Below are 15,752 nucleotides of genomic sequence, written 5' to 3' on the forward strand. Positions count from 1 at the left end.
GGGCTGCTAAGAGTACTTGCTAATTGATGCTGATTTCTGACTAAGGCATTCACTACTTCTTGGGTGATAAACTCCAGTGATTTAATCAGAAGCAAATTCTTACCTGCCTCTTCCTGTTGGGAAATGTTGATAAAATATATTTTTTTATTCTGGGAAGTGACCTTGCTTGCTCATTCCAAATCTTAACTCCTCAGAACTACTTCTATGGTAATACCAAGCTCTCCTGGCCAAGAAGTGCTATTTCTGATTGCTCAGATCAGTATATCCAAGAGTTATAATTTTGTTGGTGTGGTTATTCCCTCTACCAATGAAAGTCATGACCCCTATATAACTACGTAGATTTGACTTGACACAGATGAAAAATGAGAGGCTGCCAAATTGAACTTCTGGATGCTCTACTGTCCTAACACTTTGTGATAAAACTGGAAAGCTGCAGGGTGGCTGCTTCAGGTCCATAATACTTCCACTCTTGATCATTGCTGTATATAAATGTGTGTAGTAGTGACCTTTAAGATGGTATGTAATATGGTTTTCAGTGTGAATCCTCTCTGAAGGAGACAGGAGGAATCAAATCATATTTTATCTTTCATTTTTGTTTTCCTGTTTTCCAGAGATTGATCAGGGGAGCTGTGGGGACCCTGGTGTGCCAGCCTATGGCCAAAGGGAAGGCTCAAGGTTTCGACATGGTGATACTCTGAAGTTTGAATGTCAGCCTGCATTTGAGCTGGTCGGACAGAAGGCAATTACCTGCCAAAAGAATAATCAATGGTCAGCTAAGAAGCCAGGCTGTGTTTGTAAGTGACCATCGAAGTGGGGGTGTAAGAAGTGTGTGTGTAAGAACTGGGAAAGTTTTTGGATAGTTGAGTTTCTGTGTCTGACCTTCAGCCATAAGACCCTCTTTGGGCATTACAAACAAGCTTGTTTCTCTATTCTTCATCTTCTTAGCCCCTCCTTCAGATCTAGGTTTCCTGTTATTTTTGGCAGTTCTTTCTTTCTTTTCTTTCTTTTTTCTTTTTTTATCTAGAGCACTGGGAGAGGTGAAGGGTATGAAGCATCAATTCTGAGTCTTTAGTGATAAACAATAGAGAAAAGTTAAGAAAAAGAAAATATAGGTTGCTTTATTTCTTTTAGTGAGGGCCAAATATCTCAAGGGCAGAATTTGATTTGCCATTGGAAGCTATTGACTTTTGGTTTCAAACCTTGTCCAGAATACTTGGAAACTTGTTCAAAAACATTTCCTTGGTGCCCTTCAAGATGAAATTCTCCATATAGCAACATAGTGACCTAAACAAACTGTGCTGAGCCAGCATTAACCTAACACCACATCATTACTAATTTGGGCTTGTGGCCATCAGAGACAAATTTTGCCTATGTTATAGAGAGAAAAATTTTGATTTGACAACATATCTTTCCCTCTTCTACTCATTTTCCAGTGCCTAGGCTATGATGGCTAATATTGGGAAACCACAATGGAGGAAATTGTAGCTTTGGGTTTCCTGAAGAAATTCAAGTAGAGTTTGGCTATGTTATGTTTATATAAGTTATTGTATACTTTAAATATTAAGATCTTCTAGGTTTTATGGATAGCCATAATTCTGTTTATTAACATTTCATCTAATGATGTAAAAACATACTAGATCAGCTTTGTCATGATTACCTGTTTTGAGGGAAGAGAGGGAAGTCCTGGTGTACTGGATATCTTTCTGGATCATGGATCTGTCTTGAGGAATCAGCACGATATATAAAGATGGAGTATTTCAGTTACATAAAGATTAGGAACTGTATTCTCGCCTTCCAACTGCTTCACATCATATCAGGATAGGGGATAGATACTGTGACTGTCATGTCCAAAAGGAGGGGGATGCATGGCCAGCTATTTGTTGAAAGAATGGAATCTTTGTCTTTTCTGTGATTTTATTTCTCTTTAACTCACATCCGCCATGATTTTTTATAATGATAGTGTAAACCAACTTCAAGTCACCTTAGGTTTTCTAGTCTTACCCAACCTTCTGCTTGAGTGCCATAAATGGGGACTATGTGCTGACTGTACTTTAGTGGGAGAGGAATACTGGGTATAGACGATGCTGTTGGGTTATTGGGGTAATGATCATGGATTTAGCTTTGGGTGATCTGAAGCCTTTTGGTGTCATTCTGGTCGGTGGCAGAGACATCAACATATGAGGACTGGCAAAATCCTATTATATACTAAAAGCTTTGGAAACTCTCTTAACCCTGAAGTTTCTTCTCTTTGAGGTAAAAGTTGCCTGTGGCCAAAAAGTGTCTTGTTTTGTTCACGAGGGTTGGGCCAGGCTACTAATGTTATATGCCAGGTTTCCATGTTAGGGCTGTATTTTAGTAAGTTTGAGGAACTGGCAAAGCATCTCTTCTATGGATATATTTGTATTAGCATATTCTTTCCACAAAGGCCATAGTTATCTGTTAGAGTCAGTAGGAGCCAAGTGAGCAGAGGTTTTGGCAGACCATCTTCAAATTCAAATAGAAAGTAGCCCTCTTGAAGTTCACAGTCTAATGAGGAGACAACATGTGAACAACAATGCACAAACAAGATAGATACATGATAAATAGGAAGTAATCAGCAAAGAGGGGGCACTATGATTAAAAGGATTGGGAAGAGCTTCTAGGTAGAATTTTAAATGTTATTTAGGAAAGCCAGGAGGCAAAGATAAGGAGGGAGAACATTTTAGGCAAGGGGATAGCTGGCAAAAATACCTGGAGGCAGAAGGTGGAGTATCTTGTTTGAGGAACTGCCAGGGAGCTAGTGTCACTGGACTGTAGAGCATGTTGGGGAATGTAAAGCAGAAGTATTTCAGGAAGGAGTGAGTAGGCTTTGAACACCACACCACGGGCCTTATATTTGTCTTGGAGGTGACAAGGAGCCACCAGAATTTATTGAGTAGAGGGAAGTGACATGGTTGGACATTGAAAAATCACACTGGGGGCCAAATGGAAGATGGACTGGACTGGGAAGAGACTTGTGGGCAGGCAGAACAACTTGAAAATTATTGTAAAATCTAGGCATGAGGAGATGAGAACCTACACCAGGGTGCACTGTCTGAGGAGAGAAGGAGGCTTATTTGGAGTTGCTTAGGTGAAATTGACAGACCTTAGCAACAGATGGGTGAGAGATTCTGAGGGGCCGAGGATGACACTGAGGATGTGAACCTGTGGGTCTAGAAGGATGAAGATGCCCTTGCCAGAATCAGGGAAGTTTAAAAGAGCTGAGAGCTTAGAGGACAGATAATGAATTCACTTGAAGGCATATTAAGTTTAAAATGTGTATAAGACATCCAGTTTGAGATGTCTAATAGTCTATTGGAGTTATGAAATTGGAAGTCAGCAAAGATGTTAGAGCTAGATAAGTAGATATGAGAATAATCAGCATAAAGATAATTTCTGTTTCAGATGAATGTTGAATTTCATCATTTAACATGTTTAATAGTTGACATTTCTTGTCAGTTTCCTAGACTGTCTTCATCTTTCTGGAGAACTGAGATTGTACTTGTTCTTCAGATTGTCTTCCTCTCTATTGCAGGAGACTCTTCCTGCCTGCCCAGGACAAACAGACTTATTTGCTTCTTGCTCCCTCCACTTTCCCCCTGGCCTAGCTGCCTACAGGGGTAGGAAAAAACATTTATTAACTTTCTTCTCACTTTTTTTGCTTCCTAATATCGTGAGAAAACTCTTTTATCTATCTGAGGCAGGTAGGTGGCTCAGTGGATAGAGTTCTGCATGTAGAGTCAAGAAGACCTGAGTTCAAATTCAGCCTCAGTCATAACCATGCAATTCTGGGAAAGTCACTTAAACTTCATTTGCCTCAGCATCCTCAGTTGTAAAATGGAGATAATACAACACCTTCCTCTCAATGTTGTTACAAGGATCAAATGAGATAATATTTGTAAAGTTCACTTATGGTTGTTCAGACATTTTTCTGTTATGTCTGATTCTTTGCCATCTCATTTGGAATTTTCTTGGCAGAAGTGCTGGAGCGGTTTGTCATTTCTTTCTCCAGATCATTTTACAGATGAGGAACTGAGGCCAGATTTGAACTCGGGGAGATGAGTCTTCCTGACTTCAGACCCAGCACTTTATCCACTGTACCACCTACCTGCCCCTTATTTATAAAGTACTTAACCTGTTTGGCACATAATAGGTGTTTTAAAAAAATATTTACTCCCCTCTCTTTTCACCAACTGAATTAATTATTAAATGATTAACAAACACCATTCTCTCATATACCCCAGTGATTCTGAATCCCCAACCTTCATTGTTCAGATTCATTCTTCATCCTCCACTGCCTGTTTTCTTATTCTACCTCTCTCAAATATCCTACTCTAAATGTATTCAACCCTTCTAATGACCTCTCTGGAATGCTTGCTGTGTATAGGTAACAAACTTGCTTTCATCTCAAATCTTTCTTTTTATCTTCTATTTCTCTCTGAGACTTGGATACTGCCTGATAATGCCATCTCCCTAGCCATCTCCAGCACTTAAAAAAAAATTATTTATTTAGAATATTTTTCCATGGTTACGTGATTCATGATTTTTCTCACCCCTCTTCCTCCCCCCTCTCCCAGAGCTGACAAACAATTCCACTGGATTATACACGTAGCATTGTTAAAAACCTAATTTCATATTATTCATATTTGCAGTAGAGTGATCTTTTAATGTCAAAACCCCAGTCATATCCCCATTGAACCACGTGATCAATCATACTTTTTTCTTCTGAGTTTCTACTCCAACAGTTCTTTCTCTGGATGTGAATAGCATTCTTTCTCATAAGTTCCTTGGTATTGTCCTGGATCATTGCATTGCTACTAGTAGAAAAGTCTGTTACATATGATTGCCCCACAATGTTTCAGTTTCTGTGTACAGTGTTCTCCTGGTTCTGCTCATTTCACTCTGCATCAATTCCTGGAGGTCTTTCCAGTTCACATAGAAATCCTCCAGGTCATTATTCCTTTCAGCACAATAGTATTCCATAATCATCAGATTCCACAATTTGTTCATCCATTGCCTGATCAATGGACACTCCCTCATTTTCCAATTTTTTGTTACCATAAAGAGCATAGGCATTTTTTTAAAGCCCTTTGGACATAATTCCAAATTTCCCTCCAGAATGGTTGGATTAATTCACAACTTCTCCAGCAGTGTATTAGTGTCCCAATTTTGACACATCCCCTCCAACATTTATCACTTTCCTTTGCTGTCATATTGACCAATCTTTCCTCCAGTACTTTCATTCATTATCCCCATTGACTTAAATGGATATAGCTATTGAGGCTATTTCTCCAACTAAAGGCTAATAAACAGTTTGTTATTGTTCAGTCATTTCTGTCCTGTCCAACTCTTTGTGACCTTATTTGGAATTTTCTTGGCAAACATACTGGAGTAGTTGTCATTTCTCTAGCTCATTTTACAGATGAAGTAAGTGAAGCTAACAGGGTTAAGCAACTTGCCCAAAATTACATAACTAGTGTCTGAGGCCAAATATGAGCTCAGGGCTTCCCTTACTGTCCACTTACTACTCAATTCTAGTGGTTCCAAGAAGCTATAAGATGCAAAATAGTCACATACTGAGCAGGTTGGGCTAAACCATGTTGAGGGTGATTCATAGGTCTCAAACCTGGCTCTATCCCAGGCATATGAAAATTTCCTCCAATGGAAAGGAGGATGAGAACAGTTTGTTCCAGTGGTCATAAAGGTAACTGAAACAGGCACTGTGGAGCACTTAGAGCTTAGACATTAAAGATGCCAAAGTCATCTATTGTATCCTGAGCCATCAGCCATCATATTGTTTTGCCATTAGACTTTGGTGACTGGAAGAGAGAATGAAACTGACCACTTTGTGCAATACTATATCCAATTTATGCAATACTAAATTCAATTTATATGTAAGGTCCAAAGGCATTACCTGAGATAACATTTTGGTCCTCTTGTAGTATGAAGGACAATAAACAATCTACCAATTACAAAATAATTGGCAGTGGGTGGTTAGAAGGGAGATCAAAAAAATCTTCTTTTAGAAAGCCAACTGCTAGTTCCCTTCTTCTGTAAGTAGCCTCTGTTTAACTACTTTTTCTTTTTGTAAAAATCAAAGAAGGGGGAAAATGTTTTAAAAAAAGAAGAGCAAAGATGATTTCTTTAAAAAAAATTTTTTTTAATCATTTTTCCCCTTCTTCTATTTTTGTCATCAGTGACTAGCACAGTATTTGGCACACAGTAGATAATGAAAAAAATATTTTTTGATTGATTGATTGATAGGTTATTATATTTGAACATGAAGGAAATTTTAGAATTCTAAGAAGTAGAGATGAGAAGGGAAAACTTTTTAGGAATGGGAAACAACCTCTGCAAAAGATCCTCCTAGAGAAGTGATGGGCAAACTTTTTAAAGAGGGGGCCAAAGGAAAGAAAATACTCATCTTTCAGTCTGCTTCTAAGGCAACTCTTTTGAAGTTTCATTGTATTGTATCCTGCTCATTGTATTCCTCAGATTAGGAATAATGTTGCGCAGCCGTATAGAACATTTCAGGGGGCCGCATCTGGCCCAAGGGCCATAGTTTGCCTATCACTGTCCTAGAGGCAAGAAATAGATTGTTGGGCAGTAGGCACAGCAAGTATAACAGTTTACCTAGAATATAAAATGTGTGAGAAGAGTAATGTGAAATCAGTGTGGAAAAAATAGAATCTTATTATAAATTGCTTCATATGCTAAACAAAGGAGTTTGTATTTTATCCTAGAATAAGTGAGGAACATCTGAAACTTCTTGAGATAAAGTGTGACACATTTGGATTTGTACTTTAGGAATATCAATTTGGCAGCTGTTTACATGATGGATTAGAGTGGGAGAGCTTAGAAGAGAGAAGCAAGTCTAATTAGGAGGCTGTGGTAATGAACTCAAAGGATGATGAAAATCTCAACTAAAGTGGTGGTCATATTTATTTATTTTTATTTTTTTACCTTCCATCGTAGAATGAATATTGTGTATTGGTTCCCAGACAGAAGAATGGTAAGGGCTAGGCAGTGGGAATTAAGTGACTTGACTAGAGTCACATAGCTAGGAAGTATCAGACCATATTTGGAACCTGGGACCTCCTGTTTCTAGGCCTGGTTATTAATCCAGTAGGCCACTTAGCTGTCCTTGGTGGTCACATTTATAGAAAGAAAAGGGTAGAAATGATAGGTGCTGAAGAGGTACAATCAATAAAACATGGTCAGAGAATGAATATGGTGTGGAGAATTTGCAAACTCTACTTGGAAATATGGTACTGACTTCCAGGTTAAGATGGTGGCAGAGTAGAAGCAGTGTGCTTAACCTCTCCTAATCCACACAGATAGGACTCCTCAAGAGGACATAAAACAAATCCAGATGAACGAAGGGCATAGCATTGAAGGTACATGGGATTGGGGCATTTCCATGCTATAAGGGGGTGAAATAGCTCTCACTAAAATGTGAGCTGAGCAACCCCTCTCCCCTCTCCCCACCTACAGTGCCAAAGCCAGTGCACAAGAGTTAGAGCAAGTTTGGGGCATTCATTAAGTTCTTGGCAGCTACCTGGGATCACCAGGGCTTGCTCCTGAGAACAGCAAGACTTAAGACTCAAGAGGCTAAAGAACAAACCTTAAGAGCAGACAGGGACTTTGAGTGCAGGCATAGACATGGACCTTGAGTACAGGTGCAGACCTTAGGTGGGGACCCAGTGAGGAGGTGTACATGACTGTGGAAGCAGCACCCTAAGACTGTTAAAGGAGCTTTGGGCAGAGGAGCAAGCAAGGGGACCACCAGGAGGCTTGACCCTGAGAACAGCTAGACTTGAGACCTCAGGAGCCTAAAGAGCTCAGACCAAACCTGGGTGCGAGGATAAAACTGAGAGGGTGCACAGTGCTATGACTCAGACAAAAACTGCTCCACAGCTCCATAGCATAGGCAGAGAGCCTGTCTGCCTCACCCAGACTTCTGACTGAGAAAGAAATAATAATAATGGCAAGCTAGGCACAAGAACCTCTAAAGAGAAAGATAAAGAAGAAATCTTTAACACTCGACAACTTTTACACAGAAAAAATCCAGACAACAGAACAACAGCAGAGGAAAACAAACAAGTAATCACATCCAAAGCTTCACAAAATAATGAAAATTAGTCACAAGCTCTTGAAGAGTTCAAATCTGAGATCATGAGAAAGATGGAAGAGATATGGCGAGAGAAGTGGGAAATAGCTCAGAAGGAAATTAATGGGTTAAAAGACAGAAACTCCCAACTGGAGAAAGATGCCCCAAAATCAAATTAAATGATAAGCAAATTGGAAGAAACTATGAAAAACAGAATAGACCAAATCGAAAAGTAAAATCAAAAGATTATAGCAGAAAAACCAGTCTCTAAAGACCAGAACTGGGCAAGTAGAAGTCAATGATCTCTCAAGACAGCAAGAACAAATAAAGCAAAGTCAGAAGACTGATAAAATAGAAGGAAACATGAAATATCTCACTGAGAAATTGACAGATCAAGAAAATAGGTCTAGAAGTGACAATTTGAGAATCATAGGTCTTCCTGAAAAAGCAGAAATTAATAGAAATTTGGACTCCATACTCCAAGAAATTATCCAAGCAAACTGCCCTAATGTTCTTTACCAAGAGGGTAAAATAGACATTGAAAGGATCCATAGATCACTCTCTACATTAAACCCTGAAAAGACAACCCCTAGGAATATAATAGCCAAATTCAAGAGCTTCCAAGGAAAAGAAAAAAATTTTATAAGAAGCCAGAGACAATTCATATATCAAGAAGCACCAATCAGTATCACACAGGATCTGGCAGTCTCCACACTAAAAGACTACAAGGCTTGGAATATGATATTCAGAAAGGCAAGAGAACTGGGTCTACAACCAAGGATCATCTACCCATCAAAACTAACTATATGCTTCCAGGGGAAAGTATGGGCATTCAGCAAGATAGAAGATTTCCAAGTATTTGCACAGAAAAGACCAGGACTAAAGGGAAAGTTTGATATCCAACCACAAAAACCAAGGGAAACATGAAAAGGTAAATAAGAAACAGAGAGGAAAGAGAAAAAATCTTATTTTTAAATTTGCCTCTTTAAGGGCTTTAATAAGATCAAATTATTTGTATTCCTATATGGAGAAATGTTATGTGTAATTTTCAAAAACTGTATACGCTATTATAGTAATTAGAAGAATTATTCATAGGGAGAGGTTGGAGTACTAAATGGTCTAAGATGATACAGGGGGAAAAAAGAGGGGGGTGAATAGTAGATGGCACCAAGTGAAACTTGAATAAGAAAAATAGGATATTCTATAGCACACAAAGACGGCATGGGAAGGGGAGTGGATGAATACTATTATAAGAAGGAGAGGAAGAGAGCATTAAGAGGTAATATTTAAACCTTACTCTCAGTGGAATTAACCCTGAGAGGGAAGAGTAGCTATATCCATTGGGATATAGAATTCTATCTAACCCTACTGAGAAAGTCAGAAGGGATAAACCAAGGGGAGCAGGGGTGTGAGGAGGTAAAAAAAGGAGGGGAGTAGGGGGGGAAGGAATTCATTAGGCTTTAAAAATAAAAGAGGGGAATAATAACGGAGGGGGTGGAAAGGGAAGTAAATCAAGGGAAGGAACAAGGGGGACTGGTTTAAAACAAACCACTGGTTTAAAAGGAAATAGCATAAGAAGAAAGGGTAGAACTAGGAGAGGATACCAAAATGTTGGGGAATAGACAACTGATAATTATAACTCTGAATGTGAATGTGATTAACTCGCCCATAAAACAGAAGCAAATAGCAGAGTGGATTAGAAACCAAAATCCCACCATATGTTGTCTACAAGAAACACATATAAGGCAGATGGACATACACAGGTTTAAGGTCAGTGGCTAGAGCAAAATCTTTTGGGCTTCAACTGAGAAAAAGAAGGCCAGTGTGGCGATCATGATTTCTGACAAAGCCAAAGTAAAAGTAGATCTGATTAAAAGAGACAGGGAAGGTAATTACATCCTGATAAAAAGCACTATAGACAATGAGGAAATAAGAGTACTCAACATGTATACACCAAATGGCATAGCATCCAAATTCCTAAAGGAGAAACTGGCAAAGATCAAGAAGGAAATAGATAGTAAAACGATACTAGTAGGAGATCTAAATATTCCTTTCAGATCTAGATAAATCAAACAAAAAAATAAATGAGAAAGAGATAAGAGAGGTGAATGAAATCCTAGAAAAATAGATTTAATAGATATGTGGAGAAAAATAAATAGGGACAAAAAGGAATCCATCTTCTTTTCAGCTGCACATGGTACATTCACAAAGATTGACCATGTGATAGGGCATAGAAACATTGCAAAAAATGCAAAAGAACAGAAATAATAAATGTAACCTTTTCAGATCATAATGCAATAAAAATAATAATTAGTAAGGTGACATGGACAGGCAAATCAAAAACTAATTGGAAATTAAATAATATGATTCTCCAAAGCCAGTTAGTTAAAGAAGAAATCATAGAAACTATCAATAATTTCATTGAAGAGAATGACAATGATGAGACATCCTACCATACTCTGTGGTATGCAGCTAAGGCAGTACTGAGGGGGAAATTTATATCCTTGAGTGCATGTATTAACAAATTAGAGAGGGCAAAGATCAACGAACTGTGCATGCAAATCAAAAAACTATAAAGGGAACAAATTAAAAAACCCCAGTTAAAGACCAAATTAGAGATTATAAAAATTAAAGGAGAAATCAATAAAATAGAAAGTAAAAGAACTATTGAATTAATAAATAGGACTAGAAGCTGGTACTTTGAAGAAAACAAACAAAATTGACAAAGTACTGGTCAAGCTAATTTAAAAAAGGAAAGAAGAAAAACAAATCATCAATATCAAAGATGAAAAGGGAAACCTCACTTCTAATGAAGAGGAAATCAAAGCAATCATTAAAAACTATTTTGCCCAATTATATGGCAATAAATATAGCAATCTAGGTGATATGGATGAATATTTACAAAAATATAAATTGCCTAGATCAACAGCAGAAAAAATAGAATACTTAAATAATCCCATATCAGAAAAAAGAAATTGAATAAACCTTTAAAGAACTCCCTAAGAAAAAATCCCCAGGACCAGATGGACTCACAAATAATTGCTATCAAACCATCAAAGAATAACTAATTCCAATACTATATAAATTATTTGACATAATAACCAAAGAAGGAGTTCTACCAAACTCCTTTTATGATACAAATATGGTATTGATCCCAAAGTGAGGTAGATCAAATACAGAGAAAGAAAATTACAGACCAGTCTCCTTAATGAACATAGATGCAAAAATCTTAAACAGAATACTAGCAAAAAGACTCCAGCAAGTGATCATGAGGATTATTCACTATGATCAGGTGGGATTTATACCAGGAATGCAAGGATGGTTCAACATTAGGAAAACCATCCACATAATTGACCATATCAACAAGCAAACCAATAAAAACCACATGATTATCTCAATAGATGCTGAAAAAGCCTTTGACAAAATACAACATCCATTCCTATTGAAAACACTAGAAAGTATAGGAATAGAAGGACCTTTCCTAAAAATAATAAACAGTATATATCTAAAACTATCAACAAGCATCATATGCAATGGGGATAAATTAGAAGCCTTCCCAATAAGATCAGGCGTGAAACAAGGATGCCCATTATCACCTCTATTATTTAACATTGTACTAGAAACACTAGCAGTAGCAATTAGAGAAGAAAAATAAATTGAAGGTGTCAAAATAGGCACTGAGGAGACTAAGCTCTCACTCTTTGCAGATGATATGATGATATACTTAAAAAATCCTAGAGAATCAATTAAGAAGCTTGTAGAAATAATCAACAACTTTAGCAACATTGCAGGATACAAAATAAATGCACATAAATCATCAGCATTTCTATATATTTCCAACACATCACAACAGCAAGAGTTAGAAAGAGAAACACCATTTTAAATCACCCTAGACCAGGGGTAGGCAACGTATGGCTCTTTCTGCAGGAGCCATAAAGTCAATTTTTTTTCAGGCACTGTTACAGGAGCGTGCACTGTGAGCACTGTATGGCTCTCATGAAATTACATTTTAAAAAATGTGGCATTTATGGCTCTCACGGCCAAAAAGGTTGCCGACCCCTGCCCTAGACAATATAAACTATTTCGGAATCTGTCTACCAAAACAAACACAGGAATTATATGAATACAACTACAAAACACTTTCCAAAAAAATTAAAATAGATCTAAACAATTAGAAAAACATTGATTGCTTATGAGTAGGACGAGCTAACATAATAAAAACGACCATTCTACTAAAATTAATTTACCTATTTAGTACCATACCAATCAAACTACCAAAATTTTTTTTACTTAATTAGAAAAAAACTATAACAAAGTTCAAGAATATCAAAGGAAATAATGAAAAAAAAACGTGAAGGAAGGTAGCCTAGCAGTACCAGATATTAAACTATACTATAAAGCAGCAGTCATCAAAACAATATGGTACTGGCTAAAAGACAGAAGGGGGGATCAGTGGAATAGACTTCAGGTAAGTGATGTCAACAAGACAGTGTATGATAAACCCAAAGAGCCCAACTTTTAGGACAAAAATCCACTATTTGACAAAAACTGCTGGGAAAATTGGAAAACAATGTGGGAGAGATTAGGTTTAGATCAATATCTCACACCTTTCACCAAGATAAACTCAGAATGGATGAATGACTTGAATATAAAGAAGGAAACTATAAGTAAATTAGGTGAGCACAGAATAGTATACTTGTCAGATCTATGGGAAATGGAAAATTTTTAAACCAAGCAAGAGTTAGAAAAAAATTACAAAATGTAAAATAAATAATTTTGATTATATTAAATTATATTATATTAAAAAGCTTTTGTACAAACAAAAACAATGCAACCAAAATCAGAAGGGAAACAATAAACTAGGAAAAAATCTTTATAACAAAAAACTCTGACAAAGGTTTAATTACTCAAATATACAAGGAGGTAAATCAACTGTATAAAAAATCAAGCCATTCCCCAATCGATAAATGGGCAAGAGACATGAATAGGCAATTTTTCAGATAAAGAAATCAAAAGCATCAATAAGCACATGAGAAAGTGTTCTAAATCACTAATAATTAGAGAAATGCAAATTAAAACAAATCTGAGGTATCACCTCATACCTAGCAGATTGGCTAAAATGATAGCAGGTGTGAGTAATAAATGTTGGAGGGTATGTGGCAAAATTGGGACATTAATGTATTGCTGGTGGAGTTGTGAACTGATCCAACCATTCTGGATGGCAATTTGGAACTATGCCCAAAGAGGGCTAAAAGACTGCCTGCCTCTAAATCCAGCCATACCATTGCTGGGTTTGTACCCCAAAGAGATCATAGATAAAAAGACTTGTACAAAATATTTATAGCTGTTCTTTTGGTGGTGGCAAAAAACTGGAAAATGAGAGTATGCCCTTCAATTGGGGAATGGCTGAACAAATTGTGGTATATGCTGGTGATGAAATACTATTGTGATCAAAGGAAAAACGAACTGGAGGAATTCCTTGTGAACTTGAATGACCTCTAGGAACTGATGCAAAGTGAAAGGAGCAGAGCCAGAAGAACATTGTAAACAGATACTGATACACTGTGGTAAAATCGAATGTTATGGACTTCTGTACTAGCAGCAATGCAATGACCCAGGACAATTCTGAGGGATTTGTGGAAAAGAACACTACCCACATTCAGAGGAAGAACTACAGGAGTAGAAACACAAAAGAAAAACAACTGCTTGAACACATGGGTTGATGCGGACATGATGGGGGATGTAGACTAGAAATGACCATACCAATGCAACTACCAATAATATAGAAATAAGTCTTGATTGATGACATATGTTAAAAGCAGTGGAAATGCACGTGTGCTATTGGCGGGGGTGAAGTAGGGGTGAAGCGGAACGTAAAAACATGAATCAGGTAAATATGGAAATTTTTTATTAAAAAAATAAAATATTTAAATAAAAAATAAAGATTTTACTGCCTTAGACATAAATAGGGTATTTTTGAAGATGAATGGGATTAGCAGAGATGATAATGAGTTCTCTTTGGGTATGTTGAGTTTGTGATGTGTATGAGCCATCCAGTAGATAATTAATAGTAGGAGACTGTTGATACATGATTGGAATTTGAGATAGTAATGAGTGCCACGTGTAAATTTGGGAGTTGTCTATATTTAGGTGACACCTAATGACTGTTTAGAGGTAAACTGATGAAAACACCAAGAAGTAATAAAGAAAAGAATGTGTGGAGGATCAATGATGATCTGGCACAGGAGGGAAGGGAGTTTTTTGTCTTCTCTGTGATTTTATTTCCTTTCCCCTCATACCCTTCATAACCTTTTAGGTTTCACTGCTGTGAAGTCTCAAATAGGGGAGAACAGGAGTCAGTGTAAAATGGAGCAGAGAAGTCAAGAAACAAGTAGCTATTAAGCACCTACTATATGCCAAGCAATGTGCTAATCACTTTTCATTTATTCTCTCATTTGATACTCAAAAGAACCCTAGGAGATAAGTGCTGTTATCATCCCTGTTCTATACGTGACGAAAGTTGTTAAGTGATTTGCCAGGGCCAAATAGGTAGTAAGTGTCTGAAGATGGATTTTTATTCAGATATTCCTAACTCTAGGGCCACTATTTTAGACACTATACCACCTATCTGCCTCGGGAAGGATGAAGATTAAAAAGGGCTATAGCAATTAATAAATTGTTAATAATCTTTCAATATAGTAATGTGGGAAGTCAGATTACAACTTTAAGAAAGTATAGTCATTGAGTGAGGAGAGATATAGAGGGATCATGTGAGGGGATGGTAGATTCAGCAAAGAGTTTTTTGTTTTGTTTAGGATGAGGTAGATCTGGACATGTTTGGAGGTAGTAGGGTGGTAATCAGTAGATAAAGAAATGTTATTGATTAAAGTATAAAGATGATTCCAGAGAAGTCTCCACTTTAAAATATACATGTAGGGGGCAGCTGGGTAGCTCAGTGGATTGAGAGCCAGGCCTAGAGACAGGAGGTCCTAGGTTCAAATCCGGCCTCAGACACTTCCCAGCTGTGTGACCCTGGGCAAGTCACTTGACCCCCATTGCCTACCCTTACCAATCTTCCACCTATAAGTCAATACACAGAAGTTAAGGGTTTAAAATTAAAAAAAAATAAAAAAATAAAATATGCATGTATATTTTATTGATTTCTGGATGTTCTTTTTCTTCCTTTGCCTTCATTTGCCCATCTAGGTCATCTGGTTCTCTGAGACTGGCTCTCTTCCTTATACATCTTTTGTAGCTAGTTTCTAACACTTAAAGACATTTAAGCTATGAAGCTCCTATATTATTTTCTATACTTTTTTCCCCTGAATCTCTTGTTATGATATAAAATAAGTATAGCAAAAAGCTTTTAGTATAGTAAAAACTTCTTCCCCACAATAGTCAAAAGTAGCTAGAATCTGAAAGAGACTATTTTTACAATTGGGCCAATTGAGGAAATGATACCAGTTTGCTAACCTACTATCAAAGTATTTCACTGAAGAAATCATTAAAGACAAAACAACAGCAGAATAATTTAGGCCCTGTTTAAAGAAAATACCTTAAAAATACACCTTCTCTGAGACCTTTATTCTTAGAGATTTGATGAAAGTACTGAAAGTTAAACAAT

At 37.1% G+C, this 15,752-nt stretch overlaps 1 protein-coding gene across 1 annotated transcript in view; it reads left to right on the forward strand.

Annotated features, from left to right (window-relative positions):
• CSMD2 (CUB and Sushi multiple domains 2) overlaps positions 1–15,752 on the forward strand; it is a 1,000,214-nt gene that overhangs the window by 630,919 nt on the left and 353,543 nt on the right. Inside the window, exon 13 of the mRNA XM_044668787.1 lies at positions 612–794. Within this exon, the coding sequence (XP_044524722.1) occupies positions 612–794 (183 nt within the window). The remainder of the gene's footprint in view (positions 1–611; positions 795–15,752) is intronic.

The sequence above is a fragment of the Gracilinanus agilis genome, chromosome 3 (assembly GCF_016433145.1).
Source record: "Gracilinanus agilis isolate LMUSP501 chromosome 3, AgileGrace, whole genome shotgun sequence".
Lineage (NCBI taxonomy): Eukaryota > Metazoa > Chordata > Mammalia > Didelphimorphia > Didelphidae > Gracilinanus > Gracilinanus agilis.